The 22,233-nt window shown below is 42.4% G+C and overlaps 1 protein-coding gene across 3 annotated transcripts in view; it reads left to right on the plus strand.

The window, feature by feature from the left end:
• Positions 1-22,233, plus strand: part of col16a1 (collagen, type XVI, alpha 1) — a 90,807-nt gene that overhangs the window by 51,749 nt on the left and 16,825 nt on the right. For 2 of the 3 annotated variants that reach the window (XM_049602674.1, XM_049602675.1), the window contains 29 exons: positions 53-115; positions 1,298-1,342; positions 1,446-1,541; positions 2,995-3,033; positions 3,383-3,427; positions 3,549-3,584; positions 3,678-3,800; positions 4,477-4,512; positions 8,507-8,542; positions 8,808-8,936; positions 9,194-9,238; positions 9,599-9,634; positions 9,726-9,779; positions 9,931-9,981; positions 10,069-10,212; positions 12,961-12,996; positions 14,118-14,225; positions 14,581-14,703; positions 14,832-14,885; positions 14,997-15,038; positions 15,438-15,473; positions 15,552-15,605; positions 15,702-15,770; positions 15,868-15,921; positions 16,300-16,326; positions 17,269-17,325; positions 17,644-17,688; positions 17,847-17,918; positions 18,643-18,696. In XM_049602674.1, the coding sequence (XP_049458631.1) occupies positions 53-115; positions 1,298-1,342; positions 1,446-1,541; positions 2,995-3,033; positions 3,383-3,427; positions 3,549-3,584; positions 3,678-3,800; positions 4,477-4,512; positions 8,507-8,542; positions 8,808-8,936; positions 9,194-9,238; positions 9,599-9,634; positions 9,726-9,779; positions 9,931-9,981; positions 10,069-10,212; positions 12,961-12,996; positions 14,118-14,225; positions 14,581-14,703; positions 14,832-14,885; positions 14,997-15,038; positions 15,438-15,473; positions 15,552-15,605; positions 15,702-15,770; positions 15,868-15,921; positions 16,300-16,326; positions 17,269-17,325; positions 17,644-17,688; positions 17,847-17,918; positions 18,643-18,696 (1,809 nt within the window). The remainder of the gene's footprint in view (positions 1-52; positions 116-1,297; positions 1,343-1,445; positions 1,542-2,994; positions 3,034-3,382; positions 3,428-3,548; positions 3,585-3,677; positions 3,801-4,476; positions 4,513-8,506; positions 8,543-8,807; positions 8,937-9,193; positions 9,239-9,598; positions 9,635-9,725; positions 9,780-9,930; positions 9,982-10,068; positions 10,213-12,960; positions 12,997-14,117; positions 14,226-14,580; positions 14,704-14,831; positions 14,886-14,996; positions 15,039-15,437; positions 15,474-15,551; positions 15,606-15,701; positions 15,771-15,867; positions 15,922-16,299; positions 16,327-17,268; positions 17,326-17,643; positions 17,689-17,846; positions 17,919-18,642; positions 18,697-22,233) is intronic. The other variant, XM_049602677.1, reaches the window with a different exon arrangement.

The raw sequence follows: 22,233 nt of genomic DNA on the forward strand, positions 1-22,233 counted from the left end.
GTCTCTCCTTGTATGTTTTTCACCTTCTTTTCTTCTCTTTGGCTCTGTCTAGGGAGACAAGGGTCAGAAGGGAGAAATTGGCCTTCAGGGTCTCACAGGCACCCCAGGGAAGGATGTAAGTGTTTTTTATATTGTATTTTTGGCTTTTTCTCAATTTTCTTGAATCACTTATTACAAGGTGACTTAATGAAGAACTCAATAATGTGACACAGAACTATGATTTAAAATCAAATAATTGATTCAAAAATGAATTCCTTCTTCAGACAGAGTCTATGATCAGTATTGCACACATGGCACAGTCTGTCATTCAAAGCAGCGGTCTGCCACTCAGAAATAACAGACTGCAGAATGCTGTAATTGACCAGTAAGAATCTGGTATTTGACAAAGCCGTGTAATCATTTGTGTAAAGAAAGAATAGGAGTCAGTGTAAGCGTCTTTCAGCCATGAAATTTGCTTTGAGGTTAAGTCAGACAGCTTGAAATATACAGTGTGCTTTCAGTACCACAAATGTTCTAATGAGCGTGCAACCACAAACACACCAACGCACACACATCCACTTGCACCACCACTTTTATCAGGCTAAGAGCGGATATTCAGTAAACTTATACGGTATTACTCTTTAAGCTAAGACTCCCATTGATATCTGCGCTCCCCCCTCCTCTCTCCCATGGCGTTAAGTCGGCCTGTTAATGCCTGTTAGATTAGGCTAGAGCAACAAAGCTCGCACAATCAATGCTGCCTCATTGACTGTGCTGTTCGTCTCTCACACAGGCAGGCGCCTATTCAGGAAGACTTAAACCTTTTAATCTTCCCTGTTCAGCGCAGTGATCCTGTAGACGCATGAAAAGTTTTGAGGAACAAATTACAACGTGTGTGTGCTCTGAGATATTCCCCCGGTTTCCGGCATCACACGGCACTCACATTTAGCCGTTCACCGGGCTAAGTGCTTGTCGTGGACAGATGGATTTGGTGGAGGATAGATTTTCTTAAGCCTTCTACCCATCTGACATTGTGAATATGAATGTGCTTGTTGATGTGACTTGAATCAGGCAGCCAGAAAATATTGCACATGCACTGCTGAAGATAATAAATCTTACAGACTCAATTCTCCTCTTTCTGTTTCCAATTGTAAGACGTCAAACAAATGAGGGAAATCAACAAGTGTTTAACAATTCACGAAGATGTTTTGGAGATAGATTTCTGTGGAGACTGTTTGATTATTCTGGGCTGACACTGATGATGTCACTGTCCGTACTGATGCTGTCACTTTGCTCTTTGTCTGTCACCATTTTCCAGGGTCGAGCGGGGTCCATCTGCGTAGTCGGCCCCAAGGGACAGAAGGTCTGTCTGCATCAAGTCTGGGAGTTTCTACCATCAACCTGTCTGTCACTTACACTCAGTTCAGTTTGGATTTAATAGAGCTGTGTTGAACTTGTTTTCCCAGGGTACACCAGGTTTGGTGGGTCCTGAGGGGTTGGCTGGGGAGCCAGGAAGGCCTGGACTTCCAGGGCTACCAGGGATTGGAAAGCCAGGCCTACCAGTAGGTGTTTTTATTTTTTAATCAACCTTCTGACTCCCATTTTTGTCTTGTTTAGGGGAGGCAGGGATCTTTAGAGAGTTTACTAGTCAACAGTTTATACCACAAAGAAGTGGCACACATCATGTGAAAGCAGGGAACCTGAAGATCAATATGAGATACAGCCCAGCACTCTGTTAAGTTTTTTTAGTCATATAAGGATTAAGGATCCTTATATGATCCTTAAGGATTGATAATAGTCAAAAATCCATCCAAAATACCACATTCAGACATTAAGACCTTGAGAAACACCACAGAAAAATCCATACTGTGATTTTGCATCAAAAACTTTTGTCAGTCGCAGAAAGAATAACCCAAAAAATGCTGCTTTTAAAAAGAAAAACGATGAAATCCATTAATATAAGACCATTGAACACAAGCAGTTAGTTATTTTTTTAATCCCAAAAAATGGCTTCCACAAATGTATGTTCCCCATTTGTAAGAATTGCATTCTTCCGCTGATTACATGGCGAGCACTTCTGTTCTGTAAAGTGCTCAAAAACCCTTAAAAGCCACACATCCTCCAAATTCAGAGGTCTCTAGGTTGTAGCTATAAAGTTTCACGAGGCTGTGATTATCCTAGAGGTCACAGTAGATCATTTTATGCAGTGATGTCCACTTAAAAAACATTGTTGCACTACATTGAAATAGGTAATTTGGGGATTAACATCATCACACACAAATAGAATTGGGCTAATTGAATCCACAGGAGACTCAGCTTTCAGTTATACCTAATTTATGCCATTCCAACACTGCTGAGGGACCCCAGCGTGCAGAAATATTCAAATACAGTAGGCCAAAGTAAGACATTTGGACTGCATGGTTTTTCTCCCAAACTACATGGGATTAGCATGAACATGTCTATAAAGGGCAAACTTGTGGGTTCCCATAGAGCTCATTTTTATTGAGATATTATGAGGTGAGGGGTCAAGGGACCTCTGTGAATATAGCAAGGCCAGTTGCTCACTTGCCAAAATCTAGCTTTGGAACTTTGGAGCCTTATTTAACCCCCTGCCTAACAAGCTAGACATGGGTGGTACCAATTAAGTCTTTGAGTTTCATATGATTCATGTGCCTTCAGTCTAGCTTCAAAACTCAGCCCACTGCAGCCTCTGAAAGAGAATAAGTTGGCCGAGATTGCCAGCAGTCCTCCGGGTCTCTTTGGATTAAAGGACCCCCTAAGTCCACACTTATTGGATGGTGTAACTGATTATCTTAATGTCCTGACACTCATCTTAAAGATGGTTTCCATTTGACCAAATAGTACTTTTACGAGACGTTGCTCTCAGAAGTGCAGGGCAGGACTTGGCAGAACTCCTTCTTCTGGTGCAGCAGTTGTTGCCCTTGACAGAAGCCTCAAAGTGTCGTGAGAGAGACATTTGAAAACAGTCATGTGCTTTTTTTTTTCCTCTGTTAGGGACGTCCTGGTGAACCCGGTGGTGCCAAGGGGGACATGGTAGGTTCACCATTTGGCACAGGACACGTCATGCTGTATTATTGAAGCAGTGCATATATAATCCAATCATAAAGAGATATTTGGAACATGTTGGTGAGTTGGGACGGCTCGCCTTATAGGAATGTGACGATATGTGACGAGACAAGCATATTGACATCATAACTCCATTTTATGTGTACACTGTGGTTGAAGGATTGCATTATCGTTCTGCTGGTTCAGACATTGTCACCATCCGTAGGCTAGCAAAACCCCAACTTATAGACATTCTAAACAAGTTATAAACAAAGATGTGTTTTTTGATGGTTCTCGGGGTAACAGTATTCTCAAATGCAGTGATTTGTGTTAACAGGGAGACGCAGGAATTCCAGGACTAGATGGATTGCCAGGAGATCCAGTGAGAGACTCTTTTAAACATTGATTGATATTCAGCAGTGTGTATGCATGGGCTTCCAATATACAGTACTCAAACTGAGCTGATACATCAGTGTTTGACTGGGATTCTGCTGTTGTCATAGGGACCAAGAGGACCGGCGGGGTCTAAAGGAGAGAAGGTAACTGTCAACATTGTCTTAAATCTCTTAATCTGCCCGCCTGTGTGCTCTCTCATCCACACACTGTGTGTTTGACTCATGTTCAATCCTCAGGGTGACCCATGCGAGGTGTGCCCCGTGCTGCCCACAGGCATGGGAAACACAGTGGCTCTGCAGGGCAAGCCAGGCCCTAAAGGAGAGCCTGGATCACCAGGGACAGGAGAGAGAGGACCAGCTGTAAGTACAACAGTTTGAACGTAATGTCAAACTGTAATGTATTCTGATTCTGCCCCGAGTGTTCAGTTTAACATTTTTACGATCTTGCTACATGTTTTATTAGGAAGTCGTAGACACAGTCTGGAGCTGTAGCTGACGACTAAACCTTGAGCACTTGTTTGATAGTGTATATATTTTATTTTTCTTATCATTCTGAGGGAAGGTATGGCGTTTATTTATACCTCGGGGTTGTATTTGCCCTTGTAATTCTCCCAGCAGCTCAAGGAGAGAGAGCGTGATATGCTGTCAAAAAATTTATTTCTCCAAGGCAAAGGTCATTTTTTTAACATGATCCGAACGCATCTTTTTCTCTCTGGACTCAACATGCATTGCATTGTGTTTCTCTTTTTGTTCTTTCTGCATCTTCCCACTTACCCCAGCAGGTGAAACAGGGAATGATTTGTGTGTGTTGTGGGGGGGATATAAATCTGGAGCCTTATGAGATTCTCTGTGCAACGATTTCCAATAATGCCAGCATCCATCTGTCATACCTGGTTAGGGCAGAGGGAGAAGGAGTTGGAGCAACAGAGAGAAAGAGTGAGATATGACCTAGCTCTATCAGAGTTGAACTAACAAACACTTCTGGCTCATCCCTGCTCCTCTCCTCTCTTCTCTTTTCTTTCCCTATATGTACCAGGGGCCTGTGGGTGCAGATGGCAAGGCAGGACCGAAGGTACAGTATAGAGTCATTCATTTACAGCTTATGGTTCATTCATATTCTGCGGGAGCGTGACCTATACACACTCATCTGCAGTCCTACACATTCAGATATGCTAACATCAGCAGTGCAGAAGGCGCTCTCCTAAAGCAGATGCGAGCGAAGCAGCTGAACTAAACTCCACAGAGGAGACCAAAGTGCACACACACACACACACACACACACACACACACACACACACACACACACACACTCACACTCAAACACACACATACTCCCTACAAATTGCCAACTTATTATGTCTATAAGGATGTATAAACATTGGATTGGAACTGGAAACAGAGACGGGGCCCCGTTTATTCCTCTGAAAGTTGCTCAGTGGCACATAAAGCAGGCCATAAGGAACACTGCTTGGCTTTGCTTCTAATTTTTCCCAATGGACACTCACAGTATTGCAGAGCAAAAAAGCCCAAAAGCATTTCCCCCATAGACCACCACTGTAAAAGAGCCATCTGTAAAACCATCGACAGGACACCTCAAACTCTCTTACTCTTCTTATTATGAACTTTTGATCCATAAAGGTTTTATATTTGTAGAGCATACCTCAAGCTGAGAATAGCAGTTTAAAAATCACAATGTAAAGTCTATGAGCCAAGCAGGAGCTCATAGGCAGGGCCAGCAGTAGAAGCACTACTGCGCATGTTCAGTGGGCCACATACAAGTAAGCTAGAAACCTTTTTGGCATATGCACCAGGCAAGCAATTCCACCGTACTCATTAGGCGCCATCTTGGGCTCCAGAATCCAGTTCTAATGCTAAATCCATGGCACAAAGCTTGTAAAATTACCCACATCTTTTGCACATATGGGCCCATAGAGCAAGCATACTTTTGTTTTCTTTAAATCCGCCTCCCAGCTGCTTGGTCTCACGCTTGTTCACATGAATGGCAGTAATAAAAAACTCTCAACTTTAAGGGCTATTTAAAGTCCCTTTCCTACTGCACCAAAAAACAACTTACACTAGCGAATATCTGGCTTTTGGTTTTAATGGGAAAGGTTACAAACGGCATTCTCTCTCGGGACAAATGACTCTGCAGTAGTTACAGGTATCAGCTCCAGCTCAGAGTGGCAATGATGGAAATATGACAGCTGGGTGGACATGCTAGTTTTAGCCCCTTTACCAGCGCGACTCAGTGAAGGGTCATCACAAAATGTTGTCTGTCCACTCAAGCAGCAATCGACCATTGTTCCAAATTTAGTCAGCACCGAGTTTAAGACAGACTGAAGGAGTTAGATATATATCAGGCATGTCCAAAGTCTGGCCCGGGGGCCAATTGTGGCCCGCAGACCAATGTTAATCGGCCTTTAGCTTGATTTTCAGAATATACCATATGTGGCCCTTTACACAATAATGGTTAATTGAGCAAGATCACTTCACATTTTTACCCTTCACCTCACAATTATAACACTATCAAACAGTTAAGAGGTAAATGTGGTTGCATTTGTCTCACTTTTTTTTTTTTTTCAAACCCATTTGATGTGAGAATCAGTTGGCCCCCAGGTAGTCTCGCCACCAGACAATCAGAGATCTCCACCTTCTGATAGTCTGGGGACACTCCTTTCTAAAGTGTGTTTAACACACCAGAGAAAACGGCCAGCAACAAAACAACGCCTCTTGCATTTTTGAAAAGGACACGCCTTCTCGGAAATGCGCTCCTCCTTTTTTCGTCCGCAGGGAAACAAACACACAGAGAGCTTGAAAATGGATGCCGAGAGATTTAACTCCGTTTTATCAAACGTGTGCTCATTCGTGAAGAAAATATTTTTTCCAGTGGATGTCTTAGTTACAACATTATCGAGCTAACTGGAGTAGTTTCATGTTGTATCCGACAACGGGAGGCTTTTAACAGATGACGTCCAGATGTTAGCTTTGCTGCTAGTGTTAGCTGTCCCTGTCAGCTGCAGCCACTGATGCTTTCTAGACATTGTGATTTCCTAAAACTGAATAAATACCACACATAGCAACACAAAACTGCTTTGCTAGCTCAATCATGTTGTAACTAAGATATCTGCTGGAAAAGATATTTTTTTCACAGACCGTTTAATGAGTTCTTACCTATTACAGGCACCGCTAACGACTAACAGGGCTAACAGCTAACGGTTAGCCCAGCTAATCGTGCACACAGAAATAGTAATGTTTGTTCAATCATTGTGTTTACAGACTTTACAAACATCGGATTAGTCCAAATGGTGATACAGTGATGTGAAAAATGTGATATATAGGCTATATATATATAGCTAAAAGCTCTGCTGGTTTTCTACCCGGAAGTATTTGTAAACAACAAGGCGATTCCCTCTAATGTTATAGTCCGGCCAGACGGATGAGTCATGGCCTTGTAAAAGATTATGTTTGTTTCTTTTAGTTGGCGAGAATGTGTCGCCGCAAACGCGACAAACATCCACTAACTTTGACGGCGTTTTCTGCGAGCACGGCTGAGCCATTTTGTACCGCTACACGTGTTTCTAGTCGGACTATGTTCACAAGGACCGCCCTGCAGATTTACTATTGGTCCTGCAACGTGGGGAGTTTTTTTAAACTCTAAAATTGTATCCGCCCATCTAAACACAAAATCAGGGAGAAAGTCATCAGTCTTTAGTTAAGCAAAGCGTCTAAAGACTGACTTGTGAGTCTAGCCCCCAGGTATTTTCATGTTGTTTTGTCTGGCCCCCATTCAAAAAAGTTTGGATACCCCTGATATACACTATATGAAATAAGTAACCACTGTAACATATTCACTGGCCTCCATGCTGCTGTCTACTGTTTACGTACCTGTTTTCTGGCCTGTTGTTGACATTGAACATGTCAAACCAGAAAAAAGAAAAAAAAACTGAAAGGACTACTCATCCACTGCAGAGGTCTATACATTAATGTGGCAGAGCTGTGTACCTGGCTCTAGTCTAGCGGCAATTGGAAAGCAGTATTAGGCCCGTTTCCACCGCAGGAACTTCGGGGTAATTTTACGGGGCCGGGGCCGTTGGTGCGTGTCTCCACCGCAGGAACCACCCCTGAAGGACAGAGTTCCGGAACTTTTACAGGGGCTAAACAAGTCCCCACCTCGGAGTAGGTACTCAGAACGCCCCAGAAAAACTCCTGGGTGGGGCTTTGGGTTTACTTGGTGCTGACTGGATATAGTCAAGGCGAGATGTGACGTCAACAGAAAGCGACAAAATAGCCAGCATTTTTAAAACTCAGCAGACAAGGTCTTCTTCGAGACGTCTTCTCCTCTCGTTCATAGCTTCCACCGCTTTGTAAACAAAGAGACGCCAGAAACCCAGCAACGACCTCAGCTCCTTCCATGTTGATAATCGTCTTTCTTATGTCTGCTTTCTTCTTCGTACTTCTGCTTCTTCTTCTTTGTTGTTGTTCTTCTTTGTTTGTTTCTTTGCCGTGTCTCCCTGGTCAAAATGGTTGTGCAATGATTACGTCACATCCAGAGCCCGGTAACTTTACAGGAACCTTCCTCCTACTCCGCTCTCTCAGTGGAGACACGGCGGTTGAGAGGGCCGAGCGAGGGGACGTTCCTGGAAAGTTCCTGCCCCCCAAATAGTACCAGGAACTTCTTCAGTGGAAACGGGCCTATTGCCTACTTTCAGTGAGTTTCCAGTGGGTAAAAAAAGGCATTTACACGCTAATTTTGGTGGAAAAAGTATACACGTATTAGTACTGGGAAGTTGTAAACACTTTCACAATGTAAATCTAAGGGAAGAAGTCTCTATTGGGCCAGTGGCATGATGTGACACACCTGGAAGTTGTAAATCCACAGTTTGGCCACTGTGTTAAACTGCCTTCAAAGCCTGCTCCGTACACATTGCTGCTATACTCCTGTATCTGCCTGATTGTACCACTGTATGCTTCCAACGCCATGTCGAGAGATGACATCTCAAAGCAAACACAGTGAGTTGCGACTAACTTGCCTTCATGAATATCTGTGTTTTTGTGTGTTTTGGCAGGGGGAACCAGGAACAGGTGGTGTCAAAGGAGAAAAGGTCAGCTTTTATGGAGCTTGAGGTTAAACAATTTCTTGTGTAGACTATTCAGCTGTCGGCTAGACAGAGTACCCTAATTAGTGAATTTCACATTGTACGTCTTGCATAACATATTTTTTTATGTAGCAGTAGCTGCACCTGTCTTGAAGCAACAAAATATTTCTAACCGTGTTAATTTAGTTTGTTGTTATTTGAATGAATCCTTATGTGGATAATTACGTGGAGATGATGTCTGACCCGGCTCTGATCCGTCTGCGTGCTTTAGGGAGAACCGTGTTCTGTGTGCCCCACTCTCGGAGAGTTACCTCCTAACCTCATCCCTGGTGTCCAGACCCAAACCCTGCAGCAGAAGGGCCAGAAGGGAGAGCCCGCGATCGGACTGAAAGGAGAGCAGGTAGGTCTGTTGTAAGAATGAATGTAATTCTAGCGCTAAATGAAAAGCAGAAAACCATAACGAACAGTTTAATATTATTATTGTTGGTCTTACTGAAAGGAAACAATTATATACACTCTAACACCCATGGTAGAAGAAAACTGATTTGGTAATTATTTTTATGATTTTGCTCACGTCAGTGTGTTTGCTCGCATGTGTGATTAGTGATAAGCACCTTCATTAAAATGATGTATCGTTCACTTTTTTCTGCTCTACAGGGGGAGCCAGGAAATGTTGGATCACCTGGCCTCAGAGGAGAGAAGGTAAGTAACATAAAAAGAAGCAGCTCTGAGAGTCTGTGACCTCAACGGCAGACTAGGCTTACATGAGGTGAACTCACTCAGTAGGTTACAGAATGAGGCTCGTAATAGACTTTACAAGGAAGATAATCACAGCAGTGCGCTAATTTTAGGGCCCGAAACTGTCTGCCATGGGGATTTTACTCAGCAGGGAACCTATTAGTGAAAAGCTCAGGTACTGAAAAACCAAAATCATTTGACATGGCTGCCTGTAGGGTGCACCTTACTATAAAATGTGAATTACCAATTTAAAAGACCCATCCATTTTTATCAATTTGTGAAATTCAGATGCTGCAGTGATTTTTTTTTTAAACTTGTCTGCAGGGTAGCGCAGGCACCAAAGGAGCTGATGGTAAGCCGGTAAGTTCAGAGTCAGTTTTTTTGAAACAGAAAGCCTAGCTTCACATCCTGATGCGATGATGGTGTTAAATGAAATGTGTCCATTTGTCAGGGAAAACCTGGACCGAGGGGACCCGGTGGCAAGGATGGACAGAAAGGCCCAAAGGTAAGAGAACACAAAAACCCTTTTATTTTACTGCAGCTTTAGTGTGTCTAGACAAAGAAAGGTCCAGTGGTGTTGTTATTTTCATAGTTATGATATTTCTGTTTTCACAGTAATGCCATGCCACTTTAATATTCTTTTCATCTTTTGACAGGGAGAGCAAGGACTGCCTGGTCTTGGTATTCCTGGCCTTAAGGGTGAGAAGGTGAGCATAGATGCATGCATTGCTTTTTGCATCCTTTATTTTCATTTTCATGCAAACTAACCCTTCTGGCTCTCTGCCCCTCCCTAGGGCGAGTGCGGTCTGTGCCAGCCGGCTGAGGTTGGCAGCGGACCCGCGGGCATTAAATTGCCTGATGGAGTGCGAGGCGAGCGTGGCGAACCAGGCCTTCCAGGTCCACCAGGACCTCCAGGTCTCGGAGCTGAGGGCAAACAGGTAAGAAAAAGATGGCCACTAGCAGCAAGGATATCTAGAAACTCGATCAGATGACATTTATACAAAAATACACAGGCAGCTTTTTGGAATTAGGAAATTGGTTTCACTTAATCTGTTTTAAATGTTTACATTGTTGCCTTGCTTGTAATAGAAGCAACCCAATGAGATTGAGGGCTAGAAAAATGACAGATGCTATCCTTGCGCACACAACACTAGAGAGACACACACTATACATTTTCAGAAGAGAAAAGGTCAAGCCCTCTCCAGGCTGTTCTGGTCCGTCCTGTAGAGGGCAGTATGATGCTCTCCAAACTCCCAAAGCCAAGAGCAAAACAACCAAGGACCAATATCTGCTGAAATGACATACAGTGCTTTAGGTATATTGCCACCGCTTGTTTTATTGTGCTTTGTGTTATTACATACTATGTTACTGTGCTTTTATTGCATTATATTGTTTATTATACTGTGCAGTCTCTCTTTAAACCTTAATGAAACAATAAAACTTGACTGAGTGCGCATGGAACAGTGCTGTAGCTTAACATCAAGCTCCTGAGGAACAAGAAACATGATTTGATAAGATCCTTTAACAGTTAAGTCATATTCTTCAGCCTACTCTATTGCCTTGTAATGCTTGTAATGGCATTACTACATGTGAATGAAAACAACCAATCAGAGCGGAGGTGTCTCTAAAGCAGCTTTCAGTCATGTCAATCAGGTCAAACTAGGCAGTGCTGATCAAATATAAATCACGATTGTGTTACTGCCTGTTTTTTGCCAACATATTGTAGTGTAGCTGTAAGATGAGGAAGTTACTCCAGCTGGTTGGCGGAGCTTTTACTTAGGTTGACATTTTCCAACACAGCCAGTCAGTCTCAAACTTATTTTACAGCTAGGCATTTCACTTAGATATGTTTCTGAAAACATTTGAGGCAGAAATGATTCACATTTGTTCAGCGCCACCGAGTTTGACAGTTTGATTGCAGTTCATAGAGGGATTGACGTGACGGATCACTGCGCTCTGATTGGCTGTTTCTGGTGAGCCGTTGTAGATTCTAGTGAATGCCAGTAGAAGCAGTAGGAAGAGAAAGAGGGACGTGGTTTTTTCACAGACTATGTGTCACATGCACTTTTTTAAAAGAATTTAGTGACAATTTCAGCAAATATAAGACATAAATTTATTTTCATAAGTTAACAGCTATTTTAATATATCTCACTATATAATGACGAAAACTCTGTCTGTGTGTGTCTGTTCCACGTTTTTCTCCTCACTGACTTGGTCAATCCATGTGAAATTTGGCACAGTGGTAGAGGGTCATGGGAGGATGTGAATGAAGCAATATTACATCAATTGGCCAAAGGGGGGCGCTATAGCAACTGATTGAAATTGCAAACTTTGAATGGGCCTATCTCATGCCCCGTATGTCGTAGTGACATGAAACTTTGCACAGAGATGCCTCTCCTCATGAGGAACACATTTGCCTCAAGAACCCATAACTTCCGGTTATATAGATTTTCTGCAATTTGAATTTTTTGAAAAACACTTCAAATCGATCATTTCCTAGGAAGTTTGAGCGATCTGCATGAAACTGGGTGAACATAATCTAGGGACCAATATCTAAAGTTCCCTCTTGGCAAAAGTTGGAAAACTTACTAAAACTGAGCTTCTATAAGGCAATGAATATTGTGGAGGGCGTGGCTCATCACATAAAGGTGTATAACATCTCAAGGGTTTCACCCATCACCACGCAACTTTGTAGGCATATGACCACACATAATCTGAGGGGAACCCTCCATTATTGACCCCATCAAACAAAATGGGGGCGCTAGAGAGCTAATTTCTTATCTAGGCCTAAGTGCCATATCAATTTTTACTAAACTTGGTAGATACGTATAACAGGACGCCTCAAGGTGACTGGAGTAATTTAACTCTAATTGGCAACTGGGTGGCGCTATAACAACAGAACAATGCTTAAAAATGGCTAAAATGCGACCGATCTCTGTGGCTCCCCCTGTGGCCCAATGTTGTTGTTTTTTCTAATTTTTGGTATGACTAAGTCAGGTATGGTATTCTGTACATAATCACGGAAACTGTCAGTGTGTCATTCTGTCAGTCAGTCATTGTGTCTGTCCCACGTTTTTCTACTCACTGACATGGTCAATCTATGTGAAACTGCACATAGGCATTGAGGACTGGCATAGGTAGAAGGTGACAAAGCTGCCAATGGGTATGGAGTAGTAGCTTTAAACAGTTGAATTTCACTCTGCAAACACACCCACCATCAGACTGGTCTGTCTTTATCTGAATTACTGATAGAAATAAAATCACACAAATGCCACAAAAAAAAAGCAGCTTGTTGCCATCCTATTTCATTGTTGTGGTGAAGCCGATTAAGCTGCATCTGGATTAGGGAAAAGTTTGAGATGCTGAAAGATTTCACCCCAAGGGCAAATGAGCCTCGATGCTTATTGTACAAATAAGATATGCAGGGATTCTCCTCCAACAGCACAATTGTTACTAAGTGTAATAAATCTCTGTTGGCTTCTGTCACCCCTCCCAATTACATGCCGTGTGCCTCTGCGGTTAGCTTTATGTCAACAGTTATTTTTACCTGAATGAATAGAGGCTGGCACGATACTTGCAGATGACTGCATGTGTTTGGGAGTGTGGGTGTGTACGTCCCTCGCGCACCTGCATGTGTATCGTGTATCCGCTTGCACTTAAACATCACTTTCTATTTGCTTACACAGGGCCCTCCAGGACTTGCTGGTGCAAAAGGAGAAAAGGTAAGTTTCCTGCTGAAGTTTCTTGAAGATCTAGTCTATAAAAAGCTGTTTGAGATGTTTCCACACACTGTGTATTGTATCAGTGACCCACATTAAAGAGACTTGATGACAGCTGAGACATTAAAACCAACTAATCAATGTCTCTTGGGCATTCTGTATGGTTTTAAATAACTTGTACCCAAAATACACATACCCCAAACAGACTACCCTAAATAACTCACTGCATAACCTAGAGTTATTAGGCTATTTGTGTCGCTAGTTGCCTTTAGAGACAGTCAGACTTTCTTTGCTAATGTGACAACTACAGGGACCAAGGATGTCTGCAGGAAAATCACCCCACAAAGTATGGACTTATATTTAACGAGAGCCCAGTCAGCCTTCTTTATTTCAGGTCACCAAGTCCGTCTTTTGGAACGTTCACATTGCTCTACTCAGAAAAAATACTGGGAAATAAATCTGCCATCAACAGAGACGGGCTGCTTTAAATTACCTTGAAGCTCTCCCACAATCACTTTGCTTGGACTTCAAAGCAGAGCCAGACCGACAGAGGATTTTCAAGGCTGATACCATTATCAGTGTTTGACAGTTAAATAAATCTCATAATAAAACAAGAAAACTCAAATCAGACAATTATGATAAAAAATAATGCTTTAACTCGACTACAGAACAGATTGCGGAGGGAAATTGATGGTACCCTGCGGAGTTTTCGTATAAACAAAGAAAAGTTATGTTTACATTCAGTGTTTCTCATCCCAAACACACTGTGTGTATAAATGAGTGCAATTCTTCCTCATAAAACATTTGCAAAGCTGATCTTCTGAATATTTGAATAATCTAGCATGACTTGTTTACTTGTTAGCAGTCTTCTTAACTGCTTCTCTTGGTGTTTTGCTGCCTTTTCTGGCACATCACAGCCACCAACTGTTAATCAGTGGAATATTGTGTGACCAATGGGGTCCTCTTGCATGCACATGACAAAAAACACAATTAAAGCAGGACCCACTCACAAAAACGCTGCTCCATAGCACTACTAGTGGTAAAAAAAAGCCTCCACATGGTACCCTAAAGTACACAGAGCTGACTGTTTGATGCCTCTTATCATCATTTTTGATTGTTATTAGGGAAACGAAGGAGATACAGGAGAAAAGGGACTGGACGGAGCTCCTGGATTCCCGGGACTGCCTGGAGAGCCTGGTCGGGATGGAATAAGAGGCTTGAAGGGAGAGAAGGTACAGAGTTTCTGAACTTTTGAGTTAGATTAACTTTGCTGCACCGTATTTTGCATCTGCTCCATCAATTGTGAAGGGATTACAGTGTTATGTAGCAGTCATGTTGTCTGCACACCATATATGATGTGTTGTTGGGTCTTTTTGAGTTTGTATGGATCTGGTTTCTGACTCTCCATCCATGGAGACATCAAATTGCAGGTGATACCATAGTGTCACACTTTTGGACCAGTGATGGTTGCCACTGGTTAAACATGGACACTGATTGGCTAAATGGAGAAACTATCATTTTCCAACTTATGTTTGAGTATTCGAAAAGGTTCCTGGATCATGGTTTGGACTTGTTGTATTTTCCCAGGGTGATGCTTGTACCAGCTGTCCTTCTGTGGGCACTGCAGTGGGTGATGGTGTAGCTGTGCCAGGCCCCAAAGGAGAGAGAGGAGAACCCGGTCCTGCAGGGGATGGGAAGCCGGGCAAAAATGTAAGGGAATTGTGTATTTATTTATTCATGTATAATATACATATTACTATGCATGTATTTATATTGGTACTTCTGGCTCTCTGAACTGGAAAAATTGCTGATAATCATCGTGCGTGTTTTCTCTTCAGGGAAAACCAGGATTACCAGGTGTGCAGGGGCCTGCTGGACCCAAAGGAGGCAAGGTGTGAATTTCTGTTAATTGTATTATCATGCTCATAAATACATGCGGAGGATTATGTCTAATCGTGTATCACTGACAGATTGTAATGTGTGTTGTCCTGTGCCCCCTGTAGGGAGAGCCTGGAGATGCAGGAGTTGGCCTTCCAGGACCCCAAGTAAGACTGATGTGTCCACATCTGGTGTTTTATGTCAACAGCTGAAGCAGTTCTGTCATACAAAACAAACACACGGCTCCTAGGTGGATGCCGTCCCGCTGTGATCTCAGTAATGAGCTCCATATCCTTCCATGACATCAGCTTTTTCCTACCTCTTAGATCTAACAATAAATTTATCATCACATCTATAAATAATCCTTGGCCACTCTCTTTCAAATCCCTTAATCACTGTAGACTCTTCATTGCTTTGTTGACATGGGGAAGCCTGTTCTTCCCTACTGCTCCACTGTGAGGCAGCTCTTACAGTCAGGTCTCCCCACCCAAATCTCCACTCTTTGTTTCCCACCCTCCTAAACCTCCTGCCTGACTTTTTCCTTGTCTATTTCATTCATGTCATAGGGTGAAGAGGGACCAAGAGGGCTCCCAGGACTTGCAGTAAGTCATCTCATATCTCTAATGTCCCATTTTCTGCACTACATTTGATAATTTGGGGTAATCAGTGTGTTTGTACAGGGACCGCCTGGAGCCAACGGACTGACTGGCCCTGTTGGTCCTGCAGGGGAAAAGGTAGAAATCCAAGTTATTGTTGCAATATGCAATCAAGTGCACCTCATTTGGTTTGAGACAGTAAGCCCATATGACATACACTGTTCTTGTTCATAGGGCTCCAGAGGAGATGTCGGACCTCCAGGACCACAGGGGCCTGAGGGCATTGGAGTAGCAGGGCCCCCGGTAGGACATAAATTCATCTTTTTGCATGAGGATGTGCGCATAAGATGTCATGTTGTCATACACTATTTCCTATTTACTTTTTTCCCCCCACAAACAGGGTAGAGATGGAGCCCGCGGGCATAAAGGATCGCCAGGAGATGATGGCAGACCTGTGAGTTGTCTCGTCACTTTATTGTCTAAAGTGTTTCATTTTGCATGTTTCTGTACATTTGCATCTACAACTGGAGGAGATGTTAAAGAAATCTAAGTCGCAAACTTGAGTTGTTGCATCAGTGTTAGTGTCTGTTCAGAGTTTTAATTTTCTTTGAGCTTCTTTGGGAATTGTCCTTGATTTAGGCATCATCTGTAACCAAGGATGTCTGCCTCGATCCATAACAGAGGCAATGTCTGCTCCCATCTCATCCTCTGTCCCCTGATCTACGCTCAGCTCACTGCCCCGTGAGCTTTCTTCTGGAACAACAAAGCAAGAGTAACTAAGTGTTTGTGTGTGTGTCTCTGTGTGTGTATGTGCTGTCTCCTTCTTTTGCAGGGATTTGACGGGGCTAAGGGGGACAAGGTAAGTCTACCGTTTTGTTTGGATGAAGGGATCTGGAGGGGTTTGAATATAAGGGGGTGGAACAGATGGTAATCACAAGAGATGGTTCAACACCCCCCTCCTCTCATCACACACATACACGCACATATACATGTGGTTAGACGCACATGCACACACCTGCCTCGGGCCTCAGATAGAGTAGCAGCGGAGGTGACGAGTGTACTGTTGCTGGCAGACAAGAAGAGTTTCGGAGCCTTAAGAGAGAAAGTGTGTGAGACTATTAATTACAGCATTCATCAGAGCCACCGGTCCAGACTGTCACTGAGAGAATGGGAGATATGAAGAAGCGGTGGAGGCAGTGCTTAAGGGTCGGGAGGGGTATGAGATGTGGGACAGGAGCCCATAGATAAAGAGGGAAAAGTCAAGAAAACTAAGAGAGAATGAGCAAAATAGGTAAGATTTTGAAGAGGGTTCAGAATCTTTATTCAGTGTATTCATACAGAGTCTGGAGATGTCCTGAAGAGCTCATGTATACTGTAAAAACCTGACTTGGATGTTAAAGTAAAGTAGTAAGTGCGCGTGTAATTGGAGATACCAGGTAAGCTCCTTTTAATACAGATATAAGGTGAAATCACAGTACCATATATTCATTGCATTTTTGCACTACATTAAGCTTTTGGAGGCAAATTCACATAATGCAACACTTCAAGTTCCCAAAGTAATATAAAAATGTTCACAGCATTTCACCCCCTGCAGTTTTGAGTGTCTTTGTGATGCATAAAATTTCAAGATTTAGCAAAACTGCACGGAAGAGGTCCTGAAAGCTCAAAGAGTTCCGACTTTCTCACAGTAACTAGAGTTTTAATGTTGAATGAGGGCTCGGGTTTTGCAGCCTGTGCTTAAAATTTTGCAAAGAGTTTCACTTTAACTTTTTTTATGGGTCTTTTTTGATGTATATTTCAGGGGGAACCTGGAGAGTGCAACTGCTTAATCCCCGTGCACACGGGTATAGGTGGACCTGTGAGTATATGCTTGCACACACCTACACACACATACACACTGAAATAAATATGTAGACATACAATTAGTTTAATCTAGAGTATTGTTGCCACGCAACAAAAGTCTGAATATATATTGATTTTTTAAACACACACTCGGGGTTTATTAAGACTCCACAGGAGGCATATTGAGAAAAATGTACGTTCCTGCTCAGTTATTTCCCCTCTGCGTCTCTGTGCTTTGACATTAGTTGTATTATTCTTAACGTCACACTGTGCGCTTTCTGTATATTTTGCAAGAACCAGTGCTGCTCTGATTTTGACTACTTTTACCTTCCAGGGAGCTCCAGGAACTTCAGCAAACATGTGGCAGCCTGGGCCTCAGGTCTGATCTGTCAGCCAGCAGTCCTATCTCATAACTTAAGCTGTGTTTGCAAGCTTTATTTCTGTCATTACCTTGCAAAGTTTGTGCACAGAACTCTTCATTAGTGTTTGGTTATGAATATGTGATGCCATTTGTGTCTATGTCTTTGGGTGTTGCAGGGCCCACCAGGACCTCCTGGCCCACCTGGCCCACCCGGGCCTCAGGGTGTTACTGGAACCCAAGGACCACAGGTAAGAGAAATGGGCAGTGGGATGGTGAAGAGGGGTCTTTCTTCAGCTCATTTCAGTAGCTGCTCCATCAGTCTGGATTAAATTACAAGCTGCTTATGATGTAGGCTTTCAGCTTGGGCAGTGGGAGTACTTTAGAAAAGCAGCGCTTTGATATGCTTTGCAACATGTGGGGGAAATGAAGTTCATGATATGCATGTAGGAAAGTGGAGAAGCATTATTTACTGAACGTAATGTTGGTTTAAAATAGACTTAGATAATCAGGATCAAATGATAAATGCACTAACTTGTCTGGGGCTTTAAGCTTTAACCCATGTGGGAAGCAACAGAGCAAGCTTTGGGAATGTCTGTCAAGACATGAACAGTTATTTGAAGGTCTAAAATATAAATGTACACAAAAATGCATTGCTGATTTTAAGTATCAGTTTGATTAATTTCTAAAGTTTGTAACTGGACCAGACCTTCAAATAAGGTGCTACTGTGATCTGTGCTGCAAGAGTCAAAGGTGTAAGAAAGACATCCAAAGTGGTGATGGAGGAGGTCATGTCTTTGACAAGGGTACATTATCGCTGAGTGCAAAATGACGACAAGTTTCATAAGTAATGGCAGAAGAAGGAACAGGTTTGATCATTCTGACCCTTTGACTCTGCCTTGGCCCTTGGTGGAGATGGGAGTGGCTAGCCGTCGATTGGCAACAACCCACTTCAACCTCAGTTCCTTCTTTCAGGGTATCCCTGGAAACGACGGGTTACGGGGGGAACCGGGTTTGCCTGGATACAGCGTAAGTAAAATTAGAGAGAAAAGGAGGAGAGGCGGCTCTTATTTACTGATTGGAGATCTGGGGCCTTGTGTATAAATGATGCAGAAGCACAAAATGAATGCATGTGTCAGGAGGTGGAATTTATAAATAAGAAACTCCCATGTCTCCATGGGTGCTTCATTTGATTTGAGAACTTAAGTTTTTTAAGGTCACAAATTATTCATTTAAGGAAACTTTAGTAAGTAATACGAGGTCATAATTTGTAACATTTGTCATAAAGTTGACTCCATAAATGTCAACACATTTCCAGTTAATAACAATCATAGTTGTGTTATGTGTTAACACATTTTTTGAGTAGTGATTTTATGGTGGCGTGATTAAAAGGGTGTTAAAGCATAAATATTAAGCACATGCTGCTGTTGTGCAGTTAAAGGATGCTGCTGATGCCAGACCAAGGACAGTGCAAGTTTGGTTTATGTCGCACAATATTAAAAAGCAGTATGTTGATGTCTATTTTTGGATAACTGGGAGTAGACATAAGGCGCGTGCATATGCCGGCATATTTCATGGTGACTGAGATTTACAACTTGGAACACATGGGGGTTTTGCAATTACTACATAGTCAGAGTTTCAGCAAGTTGCGCATCTGGTTTCAGATCTGTTTTTAAACTCAGAAGTTCTCATGTGTTCTTGTAGACAAAGCTAGTTTACTTAGAGTAAGTGCAAGGACGACATCAAAGTGGAGAAATGAGCTGGAGTGTTGTGAAGTTATCCGTGGATTTTTACTGTACAGGGTGTCAGTTTTGTTTCTTTCAAGTCTGCTGATGGCTTAATTTCATTAGAGAAACATCGATGCTGATCTCCAGCCAGCACTCAAGGGGAACTTAACCTTCAACATGGGAATTAAAGTAGTGGTTTAATGGAGGATAGGGAGCTGCTGGAAAATCAGTAGATGACTCCGGGGAATATTTGAGCCTGATCCTATAGAAACTCTCTGCAGAAAGTTGTTGATTGATCACATTTTAAGCAACACCTCTGTTGCTGAGATACATGTAAGCAGCCATGATCTTGATGTTTAAATGCATACATGGATCATGGGTGAAAGGAAGAGATGCAGGGAAATGTGACTGAGTTGTAGGGTAAGCTCTGCCCATATTGCAGAATGGCTAAATACTGGCACCCACCATAATAAGTTTGACCACAGTGGAAACGTTGGAACCGTCTGCCATCCATAAACTCACATGCACACACAAGTCAGGAGTTAGTTTGGCCTCAATGTTGGTGGATAAACCCATCGATGAGTCTTTTTCTTCCATGGCTCTGCAGATATTATATCACACAAAGTGACAACATGCTGTAGCTCTCAAAAGCCACTGAAACACACCACGTTGCTCTGAGAAATCACAAAGTTAGCAATTTGCAGATCTCTTTAAGTGTGGCAGAAGTGAACACCGCGCAGCAACATATAATTACAGAGAACCCTCTTTTTGAGTGAGTCTGTTAATGCACAAAGCCTTGTGCCCGTGTAACAGCCAATGGCACGTGGCATGAAATAGCCTTTCTATCTAATGGCTCCAGTTGAACAATGTAAAATGGGTTTGTAATGACTTTGAAACCAGGCCAGGTGCTATTGACAGACTCTCTCAGTAGAAAGGGTCCCACTGCTTTGATAGCGAGCAGGCCGCCGTTCATAATAAATGTGATTGGGTTTGTGGAGTGAGCCGTTTTATTTCAGACGTCAGTAAAAAACAGGCAATGTAACTCCATTGTGGCATTTGTCTGTTAATTGTTTTTGTTGTTTTTTTTTCATCCAGCATGTGTGTTTCTGTGTATGTACACTATGTGCAGGCAGAGCATGTTGTGTGTGTGTCCTGTTTTCTTGGTGCAGACTTGAGGTTTTGACAGACTTTAATTACAGCTTCACAGCCATTAGTTGAAATGGGCACTGAGGTTTTTGTTTGTTTGTTTGTTTGTTTTTCTGGTGTAAATCTGCTATTTTGTTTAACCGGTTCATATTTGTCACATCTGTCTCTTTATGGCATTCAAGAATCAACACTGCTGAGTCATAAAATCCAATAAAACCTTTTGTTAACATGAGTGAAATCTTTGACACCAAAAATAGTAAATAAATATGTCGGATATTTCGAGAAACCATAATAAAATGCTTTGTAATTGTAGAGTAAGGCGAAAAAGATGAAGTTCTTAACTGAATCTTGGATGAGGGGTGAAATACTGTCCATTCTGCAACCTCAGTCTTTTACTTTGTCTTGGCTGTCAGCACAGTGCAGTATGAATACTGTACACTTCTTCCATCTTAATGCACAAACCTATCCTGGTTAGCATTAGCATGTAGCACTCAACCAGTGCCAAGCATAGACTGTATAAAAGTAGTGGACATGTGACGTCACCCGTTGGGTTGTTGACTTCTGTTTTGAAGCCTTGGGTGCGTTCTGAATTTTTACTTTTAGTATGTACTACAGCTGTGCTTCAAAAGTACGTACTGTTGCATGTAGTATGCACATAGTCGGAACATACTACTTTCTCATAACATTATGCCGTGAACTTTGACCCTTCTGCTTTTATGTCCGTGACCTTGGAGGTAAAACAAACACCAATTAACGAGATCGCCAGAGATGGAGATCAACCCGGAGAGCTCTGCAGTTGTTACATTGCAATGTGTGTAGTTGAACTTTAAAGTTCTACCTGCACAGATTGTAGATTCAAACATTATATTTGCAACAGTGAAGTTACATCTGCATCTCTGTCAGTGTTCATTCAATGTGATGTATCGTCCGCTGTGCAGAGGATTGTGGGTCAGAATAGCCAGAGAAGCATGCTGGCACGCATACTGCAAAATTGGACTGGATGTAGTAGAACATCCTGGTATTTTGGGGATACTGCATTTGGCATACTATGTAATGGAACATGCTAAATCTTCTTCTGGCATACTATGGTAGTATGGTAGTATGGGTATTGGGATGTACAGTTTGAGTTTGGCATGTTGGCCATCGCCATCTTTTTTTTTTAAAAGAAGGAGTGACCCAATTTGAACGAGAGGGCTTAGCTGTGAAGAGGCGAGGGGTGCATCTGACTGAGAACCCAAGGACACAATGCACGCTACACCGGCAGCCTGACAAATGCTTAGTTATCAGCTGACACCAGTGCTAACACTAGTTAGCTAGCTTGGTTAGTCAGGTGCATCCGCAATTCATGTTAACTGATATCGTTTGAGGATGCTCATTTTGGCAAACATAAAAAACAAACGCAAAACAAAATGCACTTACGAAAGAAAAATGAAACACCAATTTTTAGTACAACCGAACACTAAACAGGACATTTTTAGAATTTTACAAATAACATTGATTAACACTGCAAGGGTCAAAGTTCTAAGATGAAAATATGGACAACACCCAAAAACAAGATCATGGCTACTTAAGTGCTTACATATGCATTTGCCTCTATCCCGCTTGGCCAGTCATCGTGGTAGCAATTTGTCAGTCACAAGGTAGATCTGTCTTTTTTACTCTAAATGGGACCATAATTCACAAAATGAACATC

Source organism: Epinephelus fuscoguttatus, linkage group LG17 (genome assembly GCF_011397635.1).
Source record: "Epinephelus fuscoguttatus linkage group LG17, E.fuscoguttatus.final_Chr_v1".
Taxonomy (NCBI): domain Eukaryota; kingdom Metazoa; phylum Chordata; class Actinopteri; order Perciformes; family Serranidae; genus Epinephelus; species Epinephelus fuscoguttatus.